Source organism: Corapipo altera, unplaced genomic scaffold, assembly GCF_003945725.1.
Source record: "Corapipo altera isolate COAL_440 unplaced genomic scaffold, ASM394572v1 45, whole genome shotgun sequence".
NCBI lineage: Eukaryota > Metazoa > Chordata > Aves > Passeriformes > Pipridae > Corapipo > Corapipo altera.
In genome coordinates, this window is record NW_020884877.1 from 2,044,262 (window position 1) to 2,062,735 (window position 18,474).

Genomic DNA, 18,474 nt, shown 5'->3' on the forward strand with positions numbered 1-18,474 from the left:
TATAAACTCTAAAAGCAAGACAGAGGTATGATTAACCTATGTTTCCCCCCATCCTCAGAGACTGATTCAAGCTGGAATAAGTGCAAGGAAGTACTGGTAGGATGAATGGTAGAATTTCAGATCTTGGTTTTGGGTTTTTTTATCTCTTCAGAAAAATGCAACAAACTGCCTTTCAATTCCAGTGTCAGTCAAATGTTTTCTTTCAGTGAAAACTTGTTCTTCAGCATACTTACACTGTTCAAAGCTGGGGTTCACTTTTAAAAGGAAGGATTTTGTTCTGTTACCCGTGAAGCCAGTGACTTCTATGAAAACAGAGAAAGGTATGTCTTTTTACTACCCCTGTCTTCTCATCTTGAAGACCTCAGGTTTTATAGCAGGAGATACTGTGGTTGGATGGCTCCTGTACTGGGAGAACAAGCCAGAGATCAGTGATGACATCTGACATATGTTACTGCACTATGTAGGTCACTTATGGCCTAATGTGCAAGATGACAAAAGATAATTAATTTTGATTTTGTGCCTGTAATTCCTTGAGGAAGACTTGAATGGTGTGTGTGGAATATCAAGAGGCACTGCCTGAGAGCAAGAGCTCAGTCTTTTGGAAGGAGCGATTACACCTTCTAATTCAAACCTTCCAGCAAGGGAAGCTTTTCTTTTGTGATATTTGAATGCACCTTTTCTACTGGCTATTATGTGAAGTAAGGAGATATATCCTTACTAATTGTGAGAAATGTGTTCCTCTTCCAACAACCAGGAGCTGGTTTTTTAGCACATGACATGTCTTGATTTGCACACAACCATAAAATCAAGGTCTTTCTGTTTACAACAAGGGTATAGAATAATTTATATCACTATAACTTATATAAATACTCTCTTTTTGTTTCATTCCTAGGGTCTCCGTGTTTACACCTTCCATGGTCACCTGCATCCCTGCAATCATGCTACATTCAACATGAAGGTAAGTTCTGCACACCAATTTCCTTTTGTTTATTCTTTAATCATCATGTTCCTTGCTCTGGTACATACTGTGATGTCCTTGGTGAAACAGATCCCTCTGTGGCTGAATTCAGTATTAGTAATGATTTCTAGGGTGGTTCAGTGGCACATACCTGCCAGGCAGACTAGATTCAGGAACTGGTACAAATAAAGATGCCCCCTCCTTGCTCCTATTTCCTTTCTCCTTTGATCAGTGTGTGGTATCTAAGCCATTCTCCCTTGTCATGGTCATTTATTTACTTTCTTTAATGACATTGCTGCTAGTTTTTTTTCCTTGATGGTTAATTTTACAGTTGTTGTCTAAAAAGAACCATTTTGGTTGGGATTGGTGACACACTGCCACCTGAATGCCCGTTAACTTTGGAAGGGAAGGAATTTCTCCCAAATGGTTCTTTGAGGTGATATGAAATTTTCTGAAATGATCAGAACATTTGTGATGTATGATTCCTCTGGCTCTCTGGGCCACAGTGCTCTTTAAAACTGGTGTAGAAGTGGTGAGGCATGTGCTGCTTTCTGCTACCACTCAGCCTTTTCTCTCAGAGACCATCTCTCCTGGAAAATATTTTAGTGGTGTTCCTGCTCTCTGTGCTCCCACTGACACTTTCATTACAAGCAGAGCATGGTACTATTTTTTCCTGTAGGAGATCCTGAATATTCTCCTCTTGTTCAGTATCAGCTGCTGCTTTACCAACTGCTATGCTAACCCTATGTGTTTAGAGGGCAAAACCCAGGGGCTGGCAGAGCAGAAGGAGTGGGATAAACTGATGTCAAGGAGGGAATAGGAATTCCCAAGGCTTCTTAATTCTTTCTTGGCCACGTGAATATATATCTACATTTGACAGGCACAACCTGCCTCTCAGTATTTTGAAACACTGTAGTGTAGAACAGTAGCAAGAATTGTGAGGGAAATATTACAGTGATACTGCAGCACTGTCTTTAATGTGAGTATTAATTTACAAAGGGCCTCGTGCTCTTATGTGACCTGTAATGATTAACAAGAAGCTGAAAGACTGTGTGCTGATAATCTCCCAGATAAGCATGTGATTTGGTAAAGAATATTACAGTTAGCATTAAACTCTAGACTAAAATAATTGGTTGACATTCTCAATGGTTGAATTAGTAAAAATGGAAACATTTGATCAGCTTTGATCAAACTGAATGAGGAATATAATTTCAGAAGTTGTGATTGCAGTTATATAAGTTAACTACATGTACTGGAAAACCACTGAAAAATTAAGTAGTGGTCCTGAGTTGTACAAGTAACGGTTGTCACACTGTCAGGCTGGTGAAGCAATTGCTATATTGCAGCCAAATATAGCACTAGAGAACTGTTTTCTTACCCTCTAGTGCTTGCCCACAAAAAAATTAAAATATTCCACCCTAAGCAAGTTAATTAGGGTTCTAATTCTGAGAGACAACGTTTTTGTTAAAAGATGCATGCTTTATGAGGAAAGACATGTTTTTATAGAAACATTCTTATTTTCCAGAATACTTACATGGAAAATATTTTGGACACTGATCATGGGCTGTTTGGACGCAGGTGTCCAACCTAGTGGTTATACCTGACCAAAGAAGTCTGAAAAGGCAAAACTGAAGAGTGATTGCTGACAAAATCCTACCTAGAGGGGTTTTTTTAACTTTATTTTTAATATCCTAATGCGACAGATCTGCAGATCTCGTGCTTTATCAGAAGTCTTGCCTATAGGGTTGGGCTCTGTGGGTGCAGAACTGTAATGGTGAAAGATCCCAAGGGATTCACTCCTTTTTCTGCAGGGATATAGGTCAGTTTAAGTAGGCTCCTCAGTCACTCCAGTGGGCTTGTGGCAATCGTGTCTTGGGCTGCTTGGTGCCCAGAGGAGTTCTGAAAGAACATGAAATTCTAATTACACAAGAACAAGGAACAAATTTTCCAGTTAGATCAGAAAGCCATCCAAGCAGTGTGTCCAAATATTAAGGGATATTTTAGAAAAGAGTTTTGTACAAGGAAGAAGCTAAAAAAGAATAATGCATTTACACAAACTGAATAAATCCTCATTAAACTCTGTGAAACTGATTAAATCTGAGTTATTTACTGTACCATGCTTATGGAACTGTAGTTAATAGTTTTTTGTTAAGTGGGCAACATTTGCAGCCAGGACTCTTATTAGTGCTGAGATTCCCTAATTAGGCATTTCTCTATGGAACACAACTGCCAGCTTGGCACCTGAAATGTGCCCATTTGCTGGAGCCTGCCCTGCTGGGACGTGGGCTCTCCAGAGTCCCATTGCCCTGAGAGAAACTTCTGCAGTTGTTGTTATGTCAGGACTTCACAAACAACGCTTTCAGCACTGTATAAATAATGCAGTTTTCAAGGTTGGTCCTCCGCCTGTGGATTGTTTGAGAAAACGTGAGCAAAACCCACATAGCTTTTGAATTCAGGACATAGAAAAATGCACTTTTCCTCCTAAAAGTTAATGTTACTAAAATTACCTAAAAGTTAATAAACGCCTTTTACTCCCATGTCTCCATAATACAATAACTTTGTGGAGAAAAATGTTGCAGATATGTCCTTTGCACTGAGGTATGGCCTAAGTACATCTTGAGCTCTGTACATCCTTTGCAAAGGTAAACCCCTATGCCAATGAAGTAGAAAGACTATAGATGCTTGGTTGAATCATTTTTGCTCCCTTATGTATGTGTATATGGTTTTGTGTTCAAATAAGAGTATAATTATCATTCACCTGTATCTGCCATGCTGTGTTTGTATGATGTCTGCAGGTTTAGGAACCATTACAGAGATTACCAAGTTTCTTTAAAACAAAAGAAGTATTTTTGAAATTACAGGTTATCCTAGGAAAACCTAAAAGATTTAAAAAAAGATGCTTGATAGCAATGGCCCAATTTTACCTCCCCAAGCCAAAATGCAAACAGCATTTAGGTCATTCTTCCATTGATTTACTGAAGGGCAAATAATGTCAGACAGTTTTTAAACAAAAACAAAATTTCAATTTTGTTTACCTCTTCAGCAGTCCGGTTGGATGTCAGCTACCATTTAGCTAGGCCAATAATATTGATATTTGATGTCAGTTCTTATTCATTACTGCACCCAAATGATGCAAAAGTCAGATCTTTCAGATGTTTCTGTGGATAGCCAGATAAAGCCAGGGATGTCTGACTGCATCTAACAGACACAAACAAGAAAAGAACAGAATACAAAATCAAAAACCTATCTGCTCTGATTGTTATTTATGTATGCAAGGTGTTCACCTCTTTGCATAAACTCAAAGCCAGTTGCTTACAAAGGTTACCAAGTAATATCAAACGTGTTCAATTATACATGCAAAAGAGCTAATAGGTTCTTCGTCTAGTTTATTTCTGTCTCCATGCATAAGAAATATAATTACAGAACTGAATTACATTTTAAATACAGATTTTATTATCATTATTTAACCACTTTCAGGCCATTGAACATTGTTAGAAGTAAAAAAAATAAATCTATTCCTTCTCTCTGTCATGGCAAAGAACAAAATCTGTGTCAAAATGCCCTCATTTCACTTGTTGGCAAAAAGCTCTTTCTGATAATAATGAAACACTCAGAAAACTGTGCTTGAATCCCCTTCCACATCCATTCTCTGAAATAGTCATGTTATTCCCTGTCTTTGGAAGCAAGTTTCCTGTAGTACTCCCTTCCCTTGGCCAGGCATCCTGTTAAATCACTTCCCATCCTCTCTGATGCCAGTGTTACTCATGGAGCCCTGCAGTCTGTGCCTGCTTTATACATTATGTGTAGACCAGATACCATGTTCTCAAATCACTCTAGAAGAATCTGGTAGATCCATCTTTATTCTGATCACTTTAAATATTTTTGCTCTCCAACTCTGATATCAGTCTTAATGTAGAAGGCTGGATAAATAAGAACGTGTTTAGAAGTAAAAATATTCCTCCATCACTTTCTTTGAGGAAGCTCCAAAATGTAGGGACTCATCTGACTGTTCAGAAGGCCCAGGAAATCCATGATGCATTGGTTTGTAAGGGCTGGCTCTCCCAGGGTGCTGTATCCCCATGCCCTTGAGAAAAGAGACAGTCTCGCAGCAAAGGTCCTTCGATGGAACTGAATAAAAACCCAGCCCTGATTTTTAAATGTCACACCTTGTTTGTGTCATTCAGTTTCCCATCACCATTTCAGGTTTCTTATCAGAGATCATTTGCCAAGAAAAACTTGGTAATAGGTGTCACACACCTCGATAAGTCAGTGTCAGAGAAAAATCCCGTGCAGCAGATGATGGTGACTGCGAAACTTTCGCTGTCAGTAAATGCGGTAACTGCTGCTGGAGTTTACCTCTGCACTTCTAAAGTAGACAAAATGCAGTTCCTTCACTGTCTGTTTGTTTTGTCTTCCTGGGTTATTTTTGGATCAAATTCCCAGCTATAGTTTCTTCTGGGGGAAAAATCATTAAAAAAATCTGTTAGTCTTGCAGTTTGCTTAATCAAGGCCCAAGCTGCCTTTGAAAACTTGGAATTAACCAGTCTTTCTATTTTTTATCAAGTATATAAATATATTATGTACAAATATAAATCTGTTCAGATACTTTAAACCCAGTCCTATCAAGTTTACTGACTCTGAAAGTAATCACAACTCAAGAAAATCCACCTTCTTTTGTTTTATGCGTTCAACCCTGTGTATTATGAGATGTGAGATCAGTTCATTCTGCCACAGCAGCTCTCTCCTCCAGCCTCAGGGTTTATATCATTCTTTCATTTACCACAGGTTGATTTTTAATTCCTTCTTTTTTTTTTTCTTTTTTTTTTTTAACCCAGAGAATCCCTTCTGGTGCTTGTTGTTGACACCATGCAGGTAATCTCAGTAAATCACAAAGTATCTTGTAACATTCACCCAAACAAATGCAGGGAAGCTTAGATTTTAGAAGACCTTCTGTTTTTCTTCGTGCTGGTAGGTCCTAGGAAACTTATTTCAAATCCATTAGGAAATTAATTCAGTACCCATCAAGAAATTTAGTACCTGAAGGGAACTGACAAGAAACATGAAGGGAGACTATTTACAGGAGCTGTAGTGACAACCTTCAAACTGAAAGACTGTAGGTTTAGGTTGGATAGAATGAAAAAATTCTTCCCTGTGAGGGCAGTGAGGCCCTGACACAGGTTGCCCAGAGAAGCTGTGGCTGCCCCATCCCTGGAAGTGTTCAAGGCCAGGTTGGACAGGGCTTGGAGCAACCTGGTCTAGTGGAAGGTGTCCCTGCCCATGGCAAGGGGTTGGAACTGGATGGTCTTTAAAGTCCCTTCCAACCCAAACCAGTCTGTGATTCTATGAAAAGTAGTGTGGTTTCTCCCCATAATGATATTTGTAAAGACCTGACTTCTCTGGCATTCCAAGATGGATATCTGCCTGTCTGCAGATAAGGTGTTACCTAAGGCCTCTGTAAGAGGCAGCACATTCCCATCTGGTCAGTGCTTTTGGTCCCCTCTTTGCAGGACGCACCCTTTGCTGGATCCCAGTAGTTCTACCTGGTCTCAGTGCTGTGAATGCAAGACAATCCCCAGGTTAATGTGGTGCCTGCTCGCACCTGGACTCTATAATAAAGTGAAATAACCAAGGGACAGATACTTTTCCTTGGGAGCGTGATAGCTGAAAGTCCCTAGTCATGATCACTGAGACCTGTGTGCCCCAGCAGTGAACCACATGATGATGGTGTAGATGAGCAACATGGGGCAGGAAGCAGGGCAGGTGTCTGCCATCATGCTGTCCCATTCATTTGTTTTGAACCAGCAGTAAATGAAATATTTAACGTTTCTAATTGAAGCTTTTAATCAGATTTTGCTCTTGTTTAAATATTTGCGTATGATGAAGCTTTGTCTTAGCTCTTCGTGATAAAATTTTGAGGTAATGAACATACATTTGGATCTCAAACAACTCTGTGGAGCCCAAGAAGAGAAAATGCATCATTTTTAACTAGCTTTGCTGTAATCTGGGTTTCAATAACTTTAAAAAACCTGTACATTTTAGGTCAGATTGGCTCTTGAAAGATCTTCAACATGACCAGATAATAACTGACCGTACAGTATTTTCTGTTTTCAGAATTTATATTTACAAATAGAGACATATTGTAATGTCCATTTGCTCCAAACTGAAAGAAAAAGAGATTATCTCCTTTAATGTGATTTTGTTTGCTTAATTCTGTGTTCTGCAGTGAATGTGACCCTCTGTGTATACAGTACATGAAGCAAGCACTGTTTAGCATGCACAGCTGCTAGTACTGTGGAAAACTTTGCCCTTCTTCCTTAGAGGAGAATTAATTTGTGTATCCTAAGGAATAAGGATTTTTTTTAAATTGCATCTCCTGGCCCTGCATGCCAGCCTTTACTGTGGCAGATGTACACTGTGGGTCCAGGCCCCTGCATAATTCATTTTTTATTTTAACAGCTGTTTTTTCAACTCATCTTTTTGCAAAACAAACAAAATCAGAATACAAAGATCCAACTAGATTCTTTTAAATTCAACTTCCCTCACGCAGTACAGTCAAACCTGCCTCTATTTGTGATATTTCATGGGAAATTGTGTCCTAAAACACATGAGAAATCAACATAGCATGCCCACCCTCTACCCTGTGACTCTCTCATGTGATGGTCATCTTTTTTGACTAATTGTGAGGCTTTTGCCTGCCACTACCGTTGTCATCACTGCCAGGAATGGAAACCATTGCAGACCCTTGGCCTGAGGTGTGAGGCCAAGGCTTCAGCCGTGGCTGCTCATGCAGCCATGACTCTGCTCACCTCCGGCTCGCCCAGCACTCCCAGTTTGCTGTGGTCAGGTGTTGGTGGGGACTCATGTTTCCTTAGCCAGGTCACCTGTTAAAATAGATGCTATCAGTGTGGGTTTGCATTTGTTAGGAACAGACTGAACAGCTCTTCCAACACACAGCATATCTGTGCAAAGTTGACTCTTCAAAAGGGCTTAAACTAAATTTGGGCTAGAAAAATGGGTTTAGTAAACTAAACCAGTTATTTGTGTTTGCTAAGAGGACCCTTGAACATCTACTGCTTATCAAATCATGTCCAAAGGGAAGCGGGGTGCTTGAAACAATGATGTATCCATGGTTGTGCAGTACGTGGCTTTATAGAATACCAAGTTGGATTTAAAATGAATTTATGCAAGTGTGAAAGTAGGGCCAACTTTGGAAAGCCCTCTCTGTTATGAAAATGCAATTAATCTGTAGTTGAATAAATATCACTGTTAGAAGGTATTTGAATATCAGATTGATTTAGTCTGAAAATAATTGAGAATGCACAGCTGAAGTCCATCAGAGATAGGAATGCAGATTATATTGGTTTGGGTTTGCGTGGCAAGGTTTGCCACATGGTTGGTCCACCATTTTGGGACAGCCCATGCAGTCACTTTGCAATTTTGAGGCAGGACATGCGGTCACTCCATGCTTTTGGATCAGGACATGCTGTCACTGCCATTTTGGGTCGGGACATTCAGTCGCTCCGCCATTTGGGGCAGGATGTGCAGTCGCTCCGCCATTTTGAGTCAGGACATTCGGTCACTCCGCCATTTTGGGTGAGGACATGCAGGCACTCTGCCATTTTGGGTGAGGACATGCAGTCACTCCGCCATTTTGGGTCAGGACATTCAGTCGCTCTGCCATTTTAGGTCAGGACATGTGGTCACTCCGCCATTTTGGGTGGGGACATGCGGTCACTCTGCTATTTTGGGTCAGGACATGCATTCAGCTGCTGCCATTTCAGTATGGCCCAGAGGCTGACTAAGGCTCAAGGGGTAGGTGATGGAGCAGAAGCTGTCCCACCTATGCAGAGCTTGCCCTGTTTCTCCCCTACCCCACTTCCCACCTGGTTGTATTGAGCCTGTCAGCCATTCCTCTAATCTCCTCGGGACGGCTCTGGGCTCTGTGAGGGCTCTGGGCTGTGTGAGTGTTGTGGTCACTGTGATGTCTCTGAGAGCTGTGAGGGATGTAAGGGATGTGAGAGCTTCTGGGGCCTGTGAGGGCTCAAGGGGGTGGGGGGTGGAGCAGTGGTTGTCCCATCTACACAGAGCTCACCCTGTTTGCCCCCATTACCCACTTCCGCCCTGGTTGTTTTGAGCCTGCCAACCTTTCTTCTGGTTTCCTACACAAATTAAATGTATTTTTTTTCCCCTAGTCTGCTTTACCTGTGACAGTGGTGGGTGAGTGATCTCTCCCCGTCCTTATCTTGACCCACAAGTCTTTTGTTGTATTTTTCTCTGTCCTGTCTAGCTGAGGAAGGGAACCATAGGGTGGGTTTGGGGGATACCTGGCACCCAGCCAGGGTCAACCCACCACAGATATTTAGCTGGCTTTTTGTGAAGTAGTTCTTGAAATATTGAGATTGAAATATTGTTGAACTGATTGTTCTTTCACCTGGAATACATTAAAACTGTGAGAAAGATTCATACACTTATTGGAGTTCAGAATTGGGCAAGCTTCTGTGAATACATTTTATATATTGTTGATATTTCTTCTTTATGCATTTAATTTCCCTTAATAAACACCCAAAGACAAGATAAAGAGCCAAATATTAGGTTGGACTCGATGATCTTAGAGGACTATTTCAACCTTAACGATTCCATGATTTCACCATGTTCCTTTGGTAGCTTCTCGTTAAAAAAAGCACATGTACTTTACTGACACTCATTTTCTTTCAGTGGCTTAGATGTTCTGCTTTTTAAAATGAACAGTTTTACGTTTCAGCAATAGATCTCTTGCCACTAATTCTAATTTATGAATTTACGAAAGCATATATTACATCTGTATTTTAACATTACTGCAGTGAATACTACCCAGTTTTTCCAAATGTACTTATTTAGACTATAAGGAACTGAATGATGATAAAATCCCTGTGCATGAATGTGGCATAGCCCAGGAATTTGTTATGCTTATTGCTCTCAGGAGTGTCTAATCAGGTAATGATGGCACCTAACTTTACTTTAGTCATGGTATCTCTCAAAAACACGGAGAAAAGCCAGGAATGGCAATTATCATTCATCTCCTCTCACTGCACCGCTCCCAGAATTCAAAGACACTTCTTTGATGGTTAGAAAGGAAAAAACAAAATTGATTATTTTAAACCTCTCTGCAAAAGCTATTGCTCCCTTTGCGGCCCTGTTTCAAGTGCAGTGTCAACTACAGGAGCAGTAACTCTGCAGGGAGTGTGGTGGTTTCATATGTAAATTTATGCAATGGTTTCTGCAAACCTGGCATGTGCTGTGCTCCTCAAACACACCACCAGCACTTCCTGCTACTTGATGTGACAAAGGGAAGAGAGATTCCCTCCGGTTTTACACAGCAAGAGGAAAACCTGCAGAGAGCATGTACACAAACAAGAGACCCATGATCCACAATTAGTTTTGAAAGTTAGTAAATCTGGAAATTCTCCTGCAACAAAGTTTTGCCATTTCTGTGGATTACTTTTGATGAAGCTCCTCCTTTGGAGGACACAAGGGTGTTTTTTTTGAGTCTCCGTGTGGTCCGAAAAGATAAAATTAATAACCTTGAAATAATATTGTTTTAGGATACTCTTCATCTTGATCAAAATCACCACTGAGAAAATAAGGATAAGACATAAAAAAATTCTGTCTTGATATCTTAATATTTTGAAGGCCCCCATACCTGTTTATTTATCAGCATAGGCATCTCATCCACACATTTTCCACTTCCCAATATATCTGCTTCTCCTCACTTTCTAATAGAAATAGACTTTTGGTCACTGATCATGATAAAGAGGCATCTCAGTGCCTCTACTCTCCTGAAATAAATTTCTCTTCCACTTGAAACCTCTCCTGGGGCCTGTCTGGTTGATCCCTGTGCTCTGTTTGGTTGTTTGCGTTAACAGCACTTACCCCTCAGTCAGCACTGCCCCATGTGTGTCTCCCTCCTTTGTGTTTCCCACCAGGACTTGCTGCACGCTTCCAAGGACCTGCAGGCAGTCCTCGTGTTACAGCTGACCCTGGTCAGGACCCAGCATGTGCAGCAGTAATTGATAAGAGTTTAATCTGAGACCATCATTTAGAGTGGCTAATTGGGATAAACACTACCTTTTTACAGCACTTCTGGTGGTCTCACGTTCTTTCACCTTCATTACAGTGGGTGATTCATCTGTCTGTGTTCTTTGCAGCAGCATCAAGTGAAAGAGGAAAGTGTTGACACAATCCTCCAGTATCTTTGTAAAGGCTGTTTTGAGTTACCATGTTCATTATGAACTGCAGCTGCTGGGGTGCCTGAAGGAAAAAGAGCCAGCAAGATTTGGAGCTGGGATAAGAATGATCCCTGCTTCCCCCAGGCATAAAACATGCATTATCCCAAGGTGTCTCCTTTGAGCTAGTGGGGTAGGTGCTGATACTGCCGTGTAAATGGGATTAAGAGAGAGCTTGGAACAGATTCTTCTTGTTTTGAATCTGCAATGTTTTTTCATAAGAGATACTGTTCTGTCTGTTTGTACAAATGCTCACAGAGCTGGATGGGAGGAGGAGGATGCTTTTGCCCAGAGCATACACGGTCAGTACACTGTCAAAACCTGCACACTGAACCATAGTATCAGAGGATTGCAACAGATTAGTCATCACAACGTTAGTCATTGTTGTACAGCAACAATAGCCACCGTTTTAGGGCAAGTGGTACCAGTTCTACTCATTGCAAAATCAGGAGCTGTTCATTGACAACTGCTAATACAGTTGGAGGACTCTTCTGTAGGAACCACCAGTGAAGCTCTGACATGATTCTTTCTGCATCAATATCTTGGATTCTCTTTGGCCCCAGAAGAGCTGGTGCCTCACCAGTTTGTTTCTGTTCAAAGCTGCAAAAAAATGCCCCTGGGAGTGAGGACCAGATCCCAGTTGCTTGAGCTCTGGGAGTTCAATTGCTTTGAAACATAAATGGTTCTTTGCAACTTTGATCACACTGCAAAAGTCGAAACTATAAAAGGACAAAGCTAGGAAGAAAGCAGATGGGAAAACACTGGCCTTGCCTGTTAATTACCCTTAATCACCCCTTTCCCCCACTCTTGATGAAAATAATTATTAAAAAAATAGACCACTGCACTTTCAAAGTGGTAATCAGTGTAGCTCTGTATTTTTGCCAGGCTAAGTAATTCCATGGCTTTCTAAGAAGATGCTATTTTCATTTGAAGCTGGGATGATTTAAGCATGATATTTCAAAAATGGGTGGTGATTGATTAGTCATTAGTCTAATAATGGACTGCATCTGCATTTTTCCTCCATCTTTATCATATCTTGCATAATTCATTTGGCTTAATTGGGCATTAAAATCTTTTTCCATGTAACCACCACAGCACATTCACCCGCCTCTGCTTGGATTCTCGTGGGATCCCTCTGCCCTTGTTCACTGCTGCTCAGAAAGCCCAATTCCGCCCTGTGGGACAGGGTGGCATAGGAATGGGACTCTGTCTGCCTTGCCTGTGTGCCCCCTGGTATTTTTTCTGAGTGTTGTTTGGTTTTTGCATTACAACAAGGCCTGAAGTAGTAACTCTTTCCAGGTTTCTGATTTGCTTCAGGCTGTAAATGTGGGAGGTAATGACTCCTCTTAAAAATACTCCCTATAACGCATATAAAATGGGGGTACAGTTAAGTGATATAGTATGTGTCCCACAAGGAGCACCTTAGAAATTCAGATTATTGGAGTCTCTCAGTTTGAGGCAGCTGAAGCTGTTCCTCATGTGGCCACTTTGTCTGCTGGCACTTAATGGTGAGGAGGTTCCACCAGCTTTGTGTACACAGAACAAACTCCTTTTACTGGGAACAAGACTGGTGAGACCAGTAACAAGCTCATCAGCCAGAGGTCAAACAGATTCCCAATAGTAATGGAAAGGGGAAATAATTATCAAGCTTCTTTCTATCTGGCAAGGGGCCTAGAGCTTGGGTCTGTTGCCACTGGGGTTGATGAAAATGTCAGTCTAGTCATTGAAAGAGTCCCTTAAAATACACTTCATATGGCTACAGCTGTTTTGAAAACAAAGGACTCACAAATCAGAACTTGTCATAATGAAAATTAGTTGCTGTTCACTCACTATTTTGCCTTTTTAAAAATATTTGCACAAGGTGATGAAACAACTACTGACCTGCCTTCAGAAATAAACTTTGAAGAGGATACTCCTGGGAGGAGTTTACTGCAGTCCAAATTAGATAAAGCAAATTGATGTGGTTCATGTATTATTGATCTTTCAGCAATAAATCCAGAGGGGTGTTTATAAGCAAGAGACATAATTATCCAGATTTTTATCCTTCTTGCTGGTGTGCAAAACAGCAATTTTCAGGGAATACATACCTAAGGCATACCTGGTGATTAGTCCCACTATTCATCATTATTAATATTCAGAAGAAAAAATGTATATTTAAAAAAAAAGGGAAGAAGGAAATGGATTTTAAAAACTTCCAGGAAATTATATAAATCTGTTAATTCCCGATGTTACAATTACTTGTTTTGTTTGCATGTGCCAGTTAAGACTGGGATTGTGATGTATATGGATCTGAGCATGCCCATTTTAATGGAAGATCTTCTGGAGTATGAAGATGTTCATTAAGTTGGCAGGAAGGTAAAGAGTGGAGGGTGGTGGAACTGTGAAGGCAATTAAAGAACTTGCAAAGTCCTTTAAGTAGAGCCTGGAACAGAGCCAGCAGTGAATGCAAACTAATTGAATCCTTGTATAAATTCTTTAATTACTTCAGTGTGCACACACAACACAGTACCGAGTTGATTCTATAGACTAGGCAGCAAGTCTGACCAGTTTTATGGAATCATTCTACAAGCTCTCTGATTAGAGGAGGTAATGGAGCCAGGCTGCAGCTGCAGCAAATGTAGTGTAAATGGAAATCAGTACAAAAGGAATCTGCTTTTGCTCATACTCTCCTTGCAGCTCATTGTCTCCTCCTTTTGCATGTAGGAAATCAGTCAAGCCCTTATGGTCCACCCTGCTGTTCAGTAAAATATGACATCAAAAAGAGTGTGGCAAGAAACAAGAACAAGAAAACCATGACCAAGGCAGAGGGCTCTTCCATGAATAACTAGAAGAATAACTAAGAGGGTTGAAAAAGCCAAAAAAGCTCATAGGAGAATTCAAAGTGATTCTGCCTTAAAGCTTTTGAAAATGGCCCATGGCCAGATGGAAATGAATTCATTTAACATATGACTTATCCTTTTCATTTTCTTTGAATGGCATGTAGCTCCAAATAATCTTTCAGCTTGGTTACATTCCTGGTTTTTTTCTTCCTAGTGAGAAGTTGTTATCCCACATCTCCAGCTCACTTGACTTAGATAAAGTATGGAATAGAGCTGGCATCAAGCGAAGAAGTGGTGAAGTGTAATAGCCAGCTCACTAACAAAATCATTATGGGATGTTTTTAGTGTAGCAGCTGCCTTGAGATCAGTAATAATTAATGCATTTAGTAATAAGCCTGTGGACAGAGTATGCTGAGGCTCATCAAATACCTGTCTGCACACGTTGAGATGTTGCCACCAAAACCCTGTTTCCTTACATCTGTTGGCAGGTGAGGTGTGCTGTCTTTTCACAGAAATCAGGCAAACTGTGCTGCTGGGTGTTGCATTTTACTCACAGTTTGTTTATACCAGGCATCCCAGAGGAAATTGTAAAAAGCCTGCAGACTTCTGACAGCAAGAGCTGATTAATCTGTGCCACTAAGATACTGTGTGAGCCCTTTGGAGCAGGCCCATCTCCTCTAGCTTGTTTACACAGTGCCTGTCACACTGGGATGGTGCTCCCAGGCCCAGGTTCTCCAGCACTGCTTCTGTTCCAACAGTACCTGCAAGGGCCAGGGGGTCATCCTTTCTGGTGAGGCCACAGATCTCCTTGTGAAAGAGAGCCTAAATTATCAGTTAGGATGGTCCAGTGTACCTGGAACCTACAAATGACTGGATTGTGGAAATTCCTGCAGGAGGGGAGGTTTGTTTACCTTAGGCATGTGTAGTAAAAATGGGAGAAAATAAACATGGCAGACAATAGGATGGCAGGATTGAAAGAGTATGGGGTATGGGTATTCTCTTATGGTGTGCCAGCTACTGTAGCAAGTTTAATTAATAGAAGGAAGGCCCTGTAATAAAAGTAAATCAGATTGTTTTCCTCATAATTATGCCACTAGTAACTATCCCCAGTTGGAGCCAGTGAGAAGGTCAGAGTCAGTGCTGCAGTTGCAGTCACTTTGGAGCAGGGACTGTCTCTGATCAATGTTTGCATAATATCTGTTCCAGGGAAGATTCTCAGGGCTGTTATGATCTATTAGCTGGACTGTGCTGTTACTTAAGAGAGAAATGTCATATTGAAAATCCATGGGCACAACTGTTGATGACAAAAGGAGTCACAGAGCACCCACTGGAGTGTCTTCTGTAACTACCCTGAGTAGATTATGTGCAGTCTTACCCGGGTGGGCTCTCCATTGATCTAGGTCAAAATTGCTGAGCTACCAACACTGTAATTAAGCAGCATTTATTGAACTGAAGTGCAGTGGATACATACAAAACAGGTTTGAAGACACATACAAGACAAGTTTGAAACCAAACCAAAACACACACCATCCCCCGTGAAGGTATTTGTTAAAATGCCTCTATGGATAGAAAAAAATCAGGAATAAATGCAAGAATATGTCCAAGACACATTAGAGGATATGAAATAATGGGTGTAAGGGTTACTAGTGATTTCCTTAGTGGACCATTGATGGTGACAGACGTAATCTTTGCAGAAGAAAGTGAAAAGAGAGGATGGGGAGGTGTGGAGAGCTGGTCCAGAAAATGAGTATTTACTCTGGGGAATGGAGGGATCTTTCTGCACACACACTCAGCTCCTCTTCCCTTTACTGGCAGGATAGGTCATGACCTAAGGAAAAGAGAGATCCCACTGGATCGTGCGTGTCCCAAGCTCCCAGTTTGGAATTACTGCTGTGTGCCATCTCTACTGACGCCTCTGTGCAGCTGAGATGGGCATCTTTAACCTCTCTGAAAGTCAGATAATTCCAAAATTCTGAAATTGGTGATCAGGTTTGCAGGAGTCACGTTATAAACATCAGCAATGGGTACATGCATAGTTAATCCAGACTCCATGCTATCTGGAAAGGGTGGGGAAGAGAAGGAAGAGCTTCAGGTGTTTAGCCCAGAAAACAGTATCCAGGGGGGATGTGAATGAGACACTAATTGTAATGCATCAGGGATAGGGAAGAAGGGAGGAGTTTTTCTGCAAAAACCCACTTGTATTTAACCTAAAGGATATAGATTGCATGTGAACAAGTACTTTTATACCCATTTTATATTTATGGGCTGAAAGCTTTATAAATGCAAGGACAGGCAGGTTCTAGATCAGCGGCACAAGGTGGATGGGAGAACTGCTGCTAATGTGGAATTTACTGCATTTATCACAGCAAGGGTAGGAAAATATTGCTAGTAAGAGTAAGGGACTGTGGGTAGTCTCTGGAAGCATTGCTTATAAGAGGAAAGCAGTAGATTTGACAACTCTTCCAGTTGCATATCCATGATGGTGCTTTTTTTTTCCTCTTGTTAAAAGTTTGCTCTCTTGAGATCCAGTTCAAACCATGCAACAATTTGGAGTGTAGTTGTTGTATTTTGGGGTTTTTTGTTGTTTGTTTCCCCAAGGGCATTCTTGACCTCATCCTTTGTATAGGCTGAACTTAATGGAAGCAGGCAGGTGAAAGGAGGGGGAATTAGATGGGTACAGCTGGTGAGATAGTTAAACAGAACTGTGATGCTCAGCACCACTACCTTGGCGTGGGGTGTAATTATAGTTACTGAGCTTTTTTTGCAAAACAGGAAGTGCTGAGAGCACACCTTGCAGGCTGCTGAATTCTCCAAGCAATGATTACTTTGTTTCTCATTGTTACCTCTGGATTAGTCTGTAACAAGCCAGAATGGAGTTTTGATATTTACATCTCCTCCAAATGAACCTAAAGATTTCATTATACTTAACACCAGGATAGTGTTTTGCAGACCATTACTTTCCACTTGAGAAGTCGATGGATATTTTAAGATCTTAAATCTTCTGTTTGCTAGAAAACTCCACATGTTTCTTGCAGGTATTATTTAGGTAAAAGATGTAAAAAATAGCTGAATAAAAAAAATAAATCACGGATGCAGTAATTGTCCCATATTTCACCTGATTCTCAGTTCCATACTGTTGTGATTCTCTTTCCAAACAATATCCTTTAATCTAATCTTACACTCTTGAAAAAATTGGAAAAGACATTGACTTTGATAACTGTGAGTGCACACCAGCTGAGCTGTTTTGGGGATGTTGAATCTTTATTTAGACGGTTAAAATGAAAAGTAAATGTTTCTAAGTGGGTAGCTGGGCATTCTTTCTGTTATGGTGGCAGGAATTAGCTAGTCAAAGTTGTGTTTGGGCATCCTTTACCCTACCTTCTTTGACTTTTGCATTTGTTCATATGCTACATATTCAAAATACATCTTTAAGGGGTTTTGGATGGTTGGTTTTTGTTTTAATTAATATTGAACAGAGACATGGGGAACATGGTCCTGCTGTCTTTCCTTGTGTAGTCCTTGTGTGCTTCTGGCTCCCTGGAATGATTGACCTGCCCTTACTGTGGCTATGGAATGTACAGGAGGGCAGGGCTGTCTGTTCTGCTCCCATCTTGTGCTTCACATGGAAAACACGAGTACACAAAGTTAAAACCACGGCTAAAGGGCCATTCCTGGGAGAAGAAAGGGAATCACAGGACATGTTCTTAGGGGACGCTGGTATCAGAATTCAAGATGACCTCTTTTCTCTTTTTTTACTTATAGTTTCTCCTGAACTGGTCTCTTCAGGACTCATGTTGTGGTTGTTGCTATTCAAGGCAACGGAGCTGAAAAGAGGCTGTGATAACCTCGTATATAATAACTTACATTTATTTCAGTACTCACAGCTGATGTGTCTGGCATCAGTGGGTGTCCAGCCCTGTGTTGTAGGCTTTCTTCTTGGCAGAAGTACAGAAGCAATGCCTTGATTTTGTTTCCATCGTTGACAGGGGGATACAATCGCTTCCTGTGACTCCTCCGGTGTGATGAAGCTCTGGGACATGCGGAAGTTGGTCCCTATTTTATCCATCGACGCAGGCCCACATCCCGCCAACCAGGTCGCCTTCGATCAGTCTGGTAGGATTCTAAAGCAGCCTTTTCTACCCAAGGGTTTATTTTGAAATCTCTCTCCTCCCTTTCTGGTTCTGAAGCCAGATAGCGTGTGTGAAGCAGCGTAGATGTGTTAATTTTAAGGAAGAATTGCCCGATTGTGCCAATGATCAATACATTTGTTTTCTGTGGACTAAGCAGCCAAATCGGACTCTGTTCATATAAAATGAAAATGTGCAATAACAAAAAGTACAATTAATTACAAAAATATAACCTAAAATACAGAACTGACCAACAGGGGTAAAAAGCTCAGTGAGATTACCTGTGTTCAAGTGATGTTTATTGTCCA

The 18,474-nt window shown here is 41.0% G+C and overlaps 1 protein-coding gene across 3 annotated transcripts in view; it reads left to right on the forward strand.

The window, feature by feature from the left end:
* SPAG16 (sperm associated antigen 16) overlaps positions 1-18,474 on the forward strand; it is a 379,115-nt gene that overhangs the window by 254,403 nt on the left and 106,238 nt on the right. For all 3 annotated transcript variants that reach the window (XM_027636865.1, XM_027636864.1, XM_027636867.1), the window contains exons 14-15: positions 893-958; positions 18,026-18,152. In XM_027636865.1, coding sequence (XP_027492666.1) covers positions 893-958; positions 18,026-18,152 — 193 coding nt within the window. The remainder of the gene's footprint in view (positions 1-892; positions 959-18,025; positions 18,153-18,474) is intronic.